We start from the raw sequence: 11,862 nt of genomic DNA on the forward strand, positions 1-11,862 counted from the left end.
TTAACAATTCATATCACACAGTAACATAAAAAAGAACAGCGCCACATCTAACACACACACACACACACCTTCGCAAGAGAGGCCACGTGATGTCACTCCACTCAGTGCTTCCCTGCAGACGTTGCAGTACGTAGGCCGGGCGTGTGAGCACGAGAACCAGTTATGCATCCCCGAGAAATGATCCATACTGTACTGAGACGACTAACACACACACACACACACACACACACATGGTTATGAGTTCAAACCCAACTGGCAGGCTGATAATCCTGGACCTTAATTTATCATCATCATCATCATCATCATCAAATTCCTCAAGGATGTGTATCTGTACATGAAGAGGAGCACTTCATGTCTGCCAGCACTGAGTCACTGAGTCACTTCCTCTTCCCCTCGCTCTATAGGGGTGTTCACACGGCACATATTTGCATCGATGCTGCACCGATGTATTTTGTTGCGATATATCTTACACCGGTGTAAATTTTGCGCAGCGTTCACACGTCACAAACCTGCTTACTAGAGAGAAGCGTGTCAGCACCGGTGCAGCCCCACTTGCGTTCACACGGCGGTTTTTGCGACCGTGCTATACGATAGTAATAATGCGGAAATGAAATATGCGCATGCGTGAAAATGTACTTCCTTTTCCCGGTTGTCATGGCATCACCAAGCGCCGGGAAAACAACATGGATGAATGAAGACACCAGTGTTGCCAGATACTGCTGACGTTTTCCAGCCCAAAATATGTTCAAGTCCGCCAAAATGCACTTAAAACCGCCCAATCTGGCAACACTGGAAGACACGCAGTTCTGTTGTTGTTGATATTCGCCATTTTGGAAGCGCAAAATACCAGGATGCAAATTATGCAATGCCCGTATGTAATCAACTCTCCTGACGTGTAGCGAGTCTACCCCGTAGCGTTCAGACGTCCCATTTTATATCGGTGCTGCCCCGCAAACTAGCATTTACTCCGGAGTAAATTTCTTAAACCACCTCCCGAGCAGGGTTAGATTTGCACCGGTTTAAGCAGCTTTCAGGGGCGACACCGGGATAACTTTGTACCGTGTGAACGCTCTACCGGGGCAGCCCCGGTGCTACACCGGAGTAAAAGCTGCCGTGTGAACACCCCTTATCATAGCTACACTTCATGGCCACTATCTAAACCAGGGAAACGTAACCAAAGCTAAACGATGTCTCAGACTGATTCATACTAAGAAGGTCAATCTTTTCAGTCTCGGTATCGACGAGTTCCAAAAAACATACTGGATCTGTTAAAAAAAAAAAAAGTTAACGATGTATTTATTTTTACTTCTACGTACAGGATTCCTGAAGTTCTTGGAGTTTCTATTCCTACCAAACTGAAGCCCGTAGATTCTTGCTACCATCTGGACCCTACGCCTGACCTTGTCCTGTAAAGGAAAACGCACACAGACACACACCTCAAAGTGCTCTCTGCTCTGTACACTCCTCAGAGCTGCCATCCACTCCTCCATCTCCTTCCTGTTCTCAGCACAGAGAATCAATCTCCTGCATGGAGTGATAATCTACAGACACACAGAGAGAGAGAGAGAGAGAGAGAGAGAGAGAGAGAGAGAGAGAGAGAGATTCAGTACATTTAACTAACACAGCTGGGACCACATCAGAATTCCAACTGTGTGTGTGTGTGTGTGTGTGTGTGTGTGTGTGTGTGTGTGTGTGTGTGTGTATAATAGAGTTGACGTCAGCTTCCACTTCCTGAGCCACTTACAAAGCCCCTCTGTTCCCACAGATAAAAATAACTCAAGCTTTCTTCTCTCTCTCTCACACACACACACACACACACACTCAGACCCTACAACACATTAAGTGCACACTAGTTCACCAGCAAATGCACAGACAGACACACACACACACACACACACGTTTCTTTCTTTGCAATGCAACACCTCGAAGAGCGAGTCAGAGAGTTTGTTGGTCCGGGACACTTTTGTATCATGAAGCCTATTTTTTTTGTTAAACATCTAAGTAGCATGAACGTTCAGACTAGTCATGCGCATCACTTCCTGCGCAACACGCACACAGCTGGAAGCGGATATACGCGGATGAAATCTCCACCCTGCTATTAAAACTAAATCAGTCCAAATGTCAAGCTATAAATACACATCAAAAACACACACAGCAGCTTGAAATAGTTTAAAGGAGACAGAGACCGGTCAAAGCTGAGAAGAAGAGAGAGAGAGAGAGAGAGAGAGAGAGAGAGTGTGTGTGTGTGTTTGAGACTTACGGTGAAGCTGTTGTTGACGTTCTTGGTGCTGGACTCAGCCACACTGGCATCCGTCAAATCCACCTCGTCGAAGATGATCGACTGAGGGCAAAAAAAAAAAAGGACTTTCAAATCAATCCATCTGTCGTGTATTTAACTGAAAATAAATCCCTGGGGCATCGCAGTAATCGTCTTGACATGATATTACGCTGCAACAATATTCACACTGCAAAATATTAAAAACTGAATTTGAGGAGAAAATTAATACTAGTGAAATGATCTTGCTGCATGGACAGATATTTTTTACTCGATAAGACATCTTAGAATAAGTTGGTTGCAATCTAGAACTAGGATTAAAGGTCCCATGGCATGAAATTTTCACTTTCTGAGGTTTTTTAACGTTAAAATGAGTTCCTCTGACCTTCTTAAGTCACCCCAGTGGCTAGAAATTTCATAATGTGTAAACCAAACTATGCCCAACATTTGAGAATGGCGCGTCAAAACGGTGCGTTGATAAGCTCTTCCCTTTACTACGTCAGCAAGGGAGATGATCCCCACGCCCCCCCTCTGGATTCCCACCCACTGTATGGATTGCCCCGCCCAGTTGTAGTGAGCAGACCATAGAGGACACAACATGGCATCACCTAAGCAAGCGAAACATGGAAGTTGTGCTGTACATGGATGTGACAACACAGAAAGGAGTCTGTTTTTACTGCCGACGGGAGAGCCCCTGAAGACGCAGTGGCTTAATTTTATTTACTCCAATAATACGCCGTCGAGTCTACCTAAGACGGTGTATGTTTGTCGGAAGCATTTTCCTGAGGAATGTTTCCACAACTTGGGACAGTACAGGGCAGGTTTTGCGCATCAACTGTCACTGAAGCCTGGGTCCGTAGTTAGCCAGGTACTCTGCGCTACCTCTGTTATAATAGCCAATCTCATCTCATCTTATTATCTGTAGCCGCTTTATCCTTCTACAGGGTCGCAGGCAAGCTGGAGCCTATCCCAGCTGACTACGGGCGAAAGGCGGGGTACACCCTGGATAAGTCGCCAGCCAATCAAAACAGTTTTTACAAAGACACCCACATTCTTTTTTTTAAGTCACTCGTTCATTTTATTTGTTTGTTTGTTCAGTAAAAACCCAAACATTTGTTGAATTTATTTTATTTCCTCGCGTCGTACCTTAATGACGTCAGCGCGCGGTATTCTTCCCTGATTCTGGGCCGGGGTGTCGTGAGTGGCAGAGCAGCTCCATCGCTGCGATCCATTGAAAGTCAGCCCTAGATCCAATCTTTTGTCGGGAGCCGAGGTTGCGCGGGCGGCCCTCCAGCGGCACCGGCCGCCTGTGGAGGCAGCGGTTCTCCCAGGGACGAGTTGGGGGGAGGAAACAGCAAAGTCCCCACTCTTCCATGGTAAAACTGCTCAGTTTTACCATGGGCCTCAGGCTGAAAAAAACCCGACAAAGTCCCAGTTTTACCATGGGCTCGAGTTGTACCATTTTTTTTAGACAGGGCGGATGGACCAGGGCATTCGCCCGCCTGGCCGTGCCCGACGAGGAGCGCTCTCGGCCGGCTTGGGAGGCAGACGGCAGCCCCTCCCCCATGGCACGCCCCCACCCTCTACTCTTCCCCGCCTCCTGCTTCTCATTAGCAAAACGACGCACTGGGAAAAGGGCTGAAATGGGGCTTTCTTCTAGGAGGCTATATCTATGTTCCGAGGGTTCATTTCGAGAAAGGCTGCGGATATAACATCCGGAAACCTCCACGAGTCCGTTTAAAGCATCAACAAACCACCATGCCATGGGGCCTTTAATAATCTCAGAATTGGTGTCTTGCATTCTTCTAATAGGAAATTCTAGATCACTTCAACTATTTTCAAGATATTTTCACTTGCTAAGATATCATTTCTTGCAGTGCAGTGACATTTATTTACTCCGATTATACAGTATCACGTTCCCAGCCTTGCCGCAATCTGACATCAGTGTGAGTTCTCACGCAAAAATGCGCAGTTCTGTAACACACTAGTGCTGAAAGAGTGAATGTGGAGAGTTTTTTGTTGTTGTTGTTGACTGGTGTCTGTCAGAATTTTCCTTCAGCGCTTGTAAAGGACAGGAAGTTCACAGTTCATGTAACTCGTGCTGAAGAATCATGTAAAAATCCAGAGATTTCGTGACTGCCACTGCCAACAAGCAGTTTCTGACCACACAGCTGGTAACATTACGATTATTATTAGTAGTATCATTACATTCTGTTCTTCTGAAAATGGTACAAACACTCATTTTCCTGTTGTGGATGATTAAATCACTTATCATGACTTATATATATCTCATACCATCAGGTGACGAACTACAAGCTTTATCACTCCTCTCGACACAACATCTCTGGCGATGAGTCATTTTGTTTTTGAGTTGTGGTTTTCTTTCATCGCATGTAAGGACTTTCATTTTTGCTCAGTTAAACATTCTACCGGCAGTGCATCGCAATCTATCAGGTTCGAGGCGTAATAGAAATAGCTCCTACCAAAAAAAAACAGAATGTGAGCTTTGACTGCGTGGGTGGGATTCGAAAAAAAAAAGAGAGATTTATACATCTTGTACGAAATATATGAACCAATTAGAACTTACGATGTTGAAAGAAATAAAATACCCAATATAAAACACAGTATATCATATTAAACATATATCATATCGTATGACCACAGAGAGGTTGGTCAAGTAAAGGTCGAGTCAAGTAAAAAAGAAAACAGAATAAAAAGAGCAAGTGGAATAAATCTGACCGCAGCACATGACTTCACAGTTACAGTTCGAACGAATCTTTCTTTCATCCTGCTTGATATGAAAGTGGAGCTTAACAACGGATTCTGAAACTCGAGACCCACAAAACTCGGCTACTGTTCTTCGGAATTTTTCAAATCCTTCTTTTGGATGGTTTAAAAATCATTTTGCTTTGGGTAGGTCTTTGGAATAAACAGAAATTAACTTCGCTGTTTGTCTTGAAGCTCTTTATTTCAATGTAATATTGTTTTCAGCTTCTCAACAAAAGCACAAAACTTTATAGATTTCGAGTGCAGAATTTTTGGTGCAGGGAAACAATTTAAAAATAATACAATATATATTTATTAATATTATATACGCACACATTAAATATATATAATGTGTGTATAATATTAATATGTGTAATATGTGTGTGTGTATAATAATAATAATAATATTCAAGTGGGAAAAAAATTATACATAAACATTTTTTCCCACTTTATATATATGAGTGATTCCACGCTTATGGGTACTGAAATGGGGACATGAACTTATTCACCTAAAACCATTTCTTTTTTTACCATCAGGTCACAAAACATGTAATCTTTAATGAATGATATGTTAAAAGATAACTTTAATTTTCTGAGATGTAATAAAAACATATTTATATGCCAAAGTCAAGCCTATGAGTTCCAAAATGATGTCTGTTCCATTACTTCTGTTACGATTGTCCATCTCGCGTCTGTTACAAATTAATTACAATCTAGCTATATACCATGTTAATCTTCTTGAAAGAATGTGTATGTTTATTCTACTACACATGTTTATTAATTATATTTGCTAAAACATCACCTTCCTATGTTTCAAAAAGTAATTCTACATTGTTAAAATTGAGAATATATATGTCCACAACACTTCTGTTACGTTCTGACTTTGGCATATAAATATGTTTTTATTACATCTCAGAAAATTAAAGTTATCTTTTAACATATCAGTCATTAAAGATTACATGTTTTGTGACCTGATGGTAAAAAAAAAAGAAATGGTTTTAGGTGAATTTTTAAAAATAAGTTCATGTCCCCATTTCAGTACCCATAAGCGTGGAATCACTCATATATATATATATATATATATATATATATATATATATATATATATATATATATATACACATACACACACACACACACACACACACACACACACACACAGTGCATATGTATATATAGGGTTAGTCAAAATTATGTTAACACTCAAATGGTAGAAACCATTCACATAACATACATCATATGTGCAAGATGATTTACAGGACGGTCTCAACCTGTTCACCATCGTGTTCAACACACACAAACCAGTGAGCAACAGTACCATTTAAAGAATAATAAAAATAATAGTATTGTTATTGTTTTGAAAAGAGTTTTGACAGTGAATAAAGAATATTACAACTCTAAGTTCCCTCAATAATTCCCATCCCACCCACAGAACCAATCATGCCAGTATTTTCAATCATAAAGATAACAAAAATAATGACAATGAAATTATAATCGTTAAGATATTAATAACATAAAATAAAATGATTAAATAAAATAAATAATAAAAACAAAAACAATAATACAACATAAAGTAATAATAATAAAATAATAATAATAAAAATAATCCATTAGTGTCAACATAACTTTGACTAACCCCATATAAAAATAAATAAAAGATGATTTTATATATATATATATATATATATATATATATATATATATATATATATATATATATACACACACACACACAGACAGTATATATGTATATATACGGGGGTGTGTGTGTGTGTGTGTATATATATATATATATATATATATATATATATATATATAAAATGTGTGTGTGTGTGTGTGTAAGTATTTTCAAAAAGAAAAAAAGTTCTTAAGTCGTTTCTAAAATTCGTGGAAATAAAAAAAAAAAAATTGTACGACGATTATTATTTACAGTACCAGTCAAATGTTTGGACACACCTTCTATCTAACTCAATATTCTTTATTTTTATTAATTAAAAGTTGCTTCACGTCTTAAAGTAAAGATAGATGTCGTTTCTCTTTACTTCGCTGAGCGGTTTTTGACATAATACGTTTGAATTACTACAGCTATGGTGTTGAACAGGGCTATTTACTGTACGTTTATTGTTTACTATTTACTGTTTGATCTCAAACGCATTAATAAGGCAAGAAACTCATCCACTACTTAACTTCTGACGAGGCATCCCTGTTAACTGAAAAGCGTTCCAGGTGACTCCTTCACGAAGCTGGTTAAGATAATGCCAATAGTGTGTCAAGTGTCATCAAGGGAAACGCTGGATACGCTGAAGAATCTAAAATATCAAACATTCTGGGGGTTTTTTAAACACTTTTTTGTTTATGACATATTTGTTCCAGATATTATTTTATCGTTTTGATGTCTTCAGTATTGGAGAAATTACAAAATACAAAAACACCTGTGAATGAGTAGAGTAGGGGTGTACAAACCTTTGAGCGGGAATGTATATACAGTATTAGAGCTATTATATCTTTGACTGCCGCTGCCAACGAGCAGCTCCCGACTGCACACCTGATAAATAATGTTATTATTATTACATCCTGTCCTTCTCTCCTTCAACCTGAAATTGTTTAGGAGACTTCAATAAAACTATCACATCAGATTCATTAGACTAAATTTAAGAGGTTGCCATTTTTAAAGTGTTGTTACAGCAGTTCTGGTTTCCCGGCAGGTTGTTAGCGAGACATGTCACGTATCGTAAAAATGTTTTCAGGCCAAATTACGTGAGCCATAATTGACTCAGAACGATTAGAGGTGCCAATAATTCTGTTGTTTGAATAACTCCTATTTACGACATCCTTAAAGTATCCTGTAAAAATTATTAACTTTTTTTTTCTTCCATGTTTGAACAAATTTGTGTGAAAAACTCTTCTTCTGAAGCTGGGTGAAGTTTCATACAGCGAGCCGCGTCATCACGACACGTCCGTCTGCTGCAGTCTGCTCGCGGCCCGGAGATAAACTCCTGCTGTTATCAGGTGGCGTGAAGACTGAAAGATGAGCTCAATCATGTGAAATGAGGCGCAATTAGTGCCTCGCAATCTGTTTCATAATGTATGTCACCTCTGTCAACACTGATGTCCTACAAAACTGAATTACTTTAAACAAAGGTTTTAATTAAGATGGCTATCGGTTTACACAAAGAGACATAGCTTAGCGACGCTGCTGTGAGTGCGCTCGATGGATAAAGATAACACGGAAAGAGACGAGGAGAAGGAGGAAAGAGGAACTGGCATTGCGATCTGTTTTTCCTCCGTAGGAAATTTTGCAGCCAGGGTAAAATCTCGTACTTACTTTCACGCAATTTCAGCGTAGCAGATGCTGCGTGATTAATCACAAACAATGACGGAATGTTCTTGCGTTCGAAATTCTACTGATTGGACCATCGAAGCTCATTCATTACATACGCAAGAAACGATTCTGATTGGCTGGGTGCGGATACAACAGCCAGTCACGTTACAGAAAAGTGAGCGTTTTTAGTAAACGTTACTATCTTGGTGGAGGGTGCAAGTAACTCCGGAGGGATTTAGTTTACTGCACTAAGCAAGCTCGTTCACTGAAAGTAAGTCATCATGATGATCATTTTGACTGAAATGAATGATGTCAGGAGGTTACATGATGATTGTTTGTTTATTCTTAGCTAGCTAGTTGATATAGCTAGTTATGTAGACCTACTATAGCAACGAAAACTTTACGAAGCATCGTCAACATTTGCTAGTTACAATATATATATATATTTTTTTGTGCCAAATCCAACTTATGGAGTTTTACATCTTTGTCAGGTTACTTCATAACGTAGCTCCTGTTTTCACTTACGTTACAGCAGCTACCGTATAAACGGTCAGTTTTCATGACTCCGGCCTTTCTGTTATATAGAGCAGGCTGTAACCACTAACTGCATTAAAGCATTCAAATGTCATTGCCTTCTACACTGTTTTAGACCTCTGTGTGTGTGTGTGTGTGTGTGTGTGTGTGTACCTACCTTAGCAGTCTGGGCATAGTACAGTGTTCTCCCACGCAGTTTGAAGTAGCGTCTCTTCCAGCGCTGAAAAGAATTCGTCTGTTTCATCAGCTTCCCTTCTTTCAGCACCGTCTGTCTCACACACACACACACACAAAGCCCAGCATGAGATTAAAAACACTGCACACTATTTATTTACCATGTAATTTCTGGAACCTAAAGCTGCTCACTTCATCAATGGGATTCCATCGCGTTGCCATGGTAACAATTTTCACCCCTTATTTTAATGGTGAGCGTGTTCATCGCTCCTAATCCTATTCTATTACAACTGGCTAGCGAAGCTGTAATTACCAAGTCTTTACATGTAACTGCACTATGCTGTATTCTTTTTTTCCATCCGTTTAGAGTTAATGCTGTAGAACATCCACGAAGCAGTTACGTCCTTGGTATCACTAACTCTTTATCTACAGCCAACATTTGTATCAAAACTGTTTTCTGAAGCGCCGGCAATTATCTGAAAGGACAGCCGTGTGCGTATGTACATGAGACACTCGGTTCATTCTCAGAGCCTGATCTTCCACAGCTGTTGTCATGGATACACCATGTCTTAAGAAATCAGATAATGTAATGTCTGACTGTTATAATCCAAGAAACTAGGACGACATTAAATTAAAAAAAAAAAAGTTTACTGACAATAGAACTCTGAACTCACTCATCACACACACACACACACAGAGTAATGAAACACTCCCCGCAACATAACGTGAAGTTAGTACAGATAAAGGAGTGTTAACACACACACACAGACCTGATCGCTGTACAACTCCATGTCCAGCACTCTCTCAGGATGCTCTCATGTAAGACTGATTGCATGTGTGCGTTATCTCTCTCTCTCTCTCTCTCTCTCACACACACACACTTCATCGTTTTTGGTTTCCGCTGACATTAAAGGCCACGTTAAAGCTTCTCAAAATGTGTCTCAAAGAATGCCTGTGTGGTTTCAGTCTCACTCGACCACCTCTATACACACTGCTGCTTCTGTAGGTAGGTGTGTGTGTGTGCTGATGTTCTGGGCTCTCTCTCTCTCTCTTTCACACACACACACACACCTTTCATCTCAGTCTCAGACTGCTTGAACATGGACTGATCAACAAAAAAAATGACCTTTCTCTCTCTCTCTCACACACACACACACACAAAAGAAGAGAGAGTCAGCTGCTGCTTCACCCAGCATCCCCAGCTACATCTGACTCCAGTGTACTTACACACACACACACACACACACACACTCATTAAAACATTGAGAGCAGAGTTATTTAATTTTATATATATATATATATATATATATATATATATATATATATATATATATATACTCTGTGTGTGTGTGTGTGTGTAAAACACTACTAATAATGAAAGAATTAAAAAAAAAAAGTGAGTTAGTGATCAGTTTGCTCATTCTGCTCTTCCTCCGCGGGACCGTTATCCGTTAGCGGGACGGTGGCTGAGTGCTGACCGCCGGGCTGCAGCCGATCTCCCGCCTCAGCACTCAGGCAAGCCCGAGGCTGCTCCGGCCTGCACGGGTCTCACTGAAGCGGAGTAACGGGTCATTAGCGGAGCCGCATCTCAGAGCGGCGGCTCATCACTACAGCGGCTTCTTACCTTACTGCGGATCTGACCGGAAGTGGACACTTTCCGGATGAGTTTCTGCGGCGCGCCGGGCTCGTGTTCCGCGTCACTGTCCGAGGACTCGTCCAGAGCACGAGTTCCCTCCACCGCCGCCGCCATCCTCACACACTCTCCCCCAGAAAAGAGCCGCGCTCGCTCGCACGGGTCCACGCACCGGAACATAGCGCCCACTTCCGGTCAACACGAGTACTGCAGAAAGGAGACAGAAGAACACAGCGCCCACTTCCGATCAACACGAGCACTGCATACAAGAGTCAGAGGAGCGAAGGACGCTACTTCCGGTCAATTGCTGGGCTTCACGTGACGTCACATCCGCCTCATTAGTTATTCAGAACTTTAGCTGGTGGTCAGTTGACAAAGCGTTTGCACGGAGAAGGCGCATTATTCGCATGAAAAATGCCTTACGCTTGCGTTGTTCGAATCGATCAAACCGTGAAACTGATAAAAGTTTCTTCAGGGTTCCCCGTGAACTAATAAAAAAGGGTGAACGAACACAGGATTTCACAAAAGCCTCGGTCACAACGTGCTCCTACGGCCGGTCTACGTGCAAAAAACGCAAGAAACGCACGGAGGGCGCGCGTGTTACTGTACGTGCTGATTTTCGAGCCGTAGACCAGCCGCAGAGGGTCTTTGTCATGTCAAACAAACTCTACGGGAGCTTACGGTTTTTTTCAGGTTGCAAGACAAACTTACGGCCAATGTGCGTCTTTCTCCACGAACAAAAAAAAAACCGCAGCGATTTGGGAAACGCCAAAAATCGCAAGGCCAAAAAATCGTACGTCCGGTTGTGACCTAGGCTATAAAGACGTCGATAAAGGCAGCTTTCGAACCTCTCACTGAAATCGAACGGAGCCGAGTCGAAGCACGCTCGAGTTTGCAGTGATCACTTGGTGAAAGGTTTGTATTTCCCTCTCAGCTACGTCCTTAGTGTTTTCCAAGTACTTTTCTTGCTATGTGTCGTATTTTACGGTACTTTTTTTAGTCACAAAGCGCTAAAGTCCCCAGCTGTTTCTTTGTTTACTCCTCACAAAGTCCATACGCATGAAGGTTGCGACAAAATTCTTCCCCAGCCATACAGCTATAATGCGCCGTGATCATGTCTCTGTCCTGTTTAACTAAGATCCAGGTCTTTAAAGGGGT

General features: G+C 41.2%; 1 protein-coding gene across 5 annotated transcripts in view; it reads right to left on the reverse strand.

Moving 5' to 3' along the window:
- Positions 1 to 10,853, reverse strand: part of LOC132900921 (diacylglycerol kinase delta-like) — a 38,506-nt gene extending 27,653 nt beyond the window's left edge. For 4 of the 5 annotated variants that reach the window (XM_060943300.1, XM_060943299.1, XM_060943302.1 and 1 more), the window contains exons 1-5: positions 10,696 to 10,853; positions 9,055 to 9,165; positions 2,261 to 2,341; positions 1,437 to 1,541; positions 69 to 201 (exon numbers count right to left, since the gene is read on the reverse strand). In XM_060943300.1, coding sequence (XP_060799283.1) covers positions 69 to 201; positions 1,437 to 1,541; positions 2,261 to 2,341; positions 9,055 to 9,165; positions 10,696 to 10,821 — 556 coding nt within the window. In that variant the 5' untranslated portion in view covers positions 10,822 to 10,853. Of the gene's footprint in view, positions 1 to 68; positions 202 to 1,436; positions 1,542 to 2,260; positions 2,342 to 9,054; positions 9,166 to 9,841; positions 9,933 to 10,695 lie in introns of those variants that run through there. The other variant, XM_060943301.1, reaches the window with a different exon arrangement.
- Between the last annotated feature and the right edge of the window lie 1,009 nt (positions 10,854 to 11,862).

Source organism: Neoarius graeffei, chromosome 16, assembly GCF_027579695.1.
Source record: "Neoarius graeffei isolate fNeoGra1 chromosome 16, fNeoGra1.pri, whole genome shotgun sequence".
NCBI lineage: Eukaryota > Metazoa > Chordata > Actinopteri > Siluriformes > Ariidae > Neoarius > Neoarius graeffei.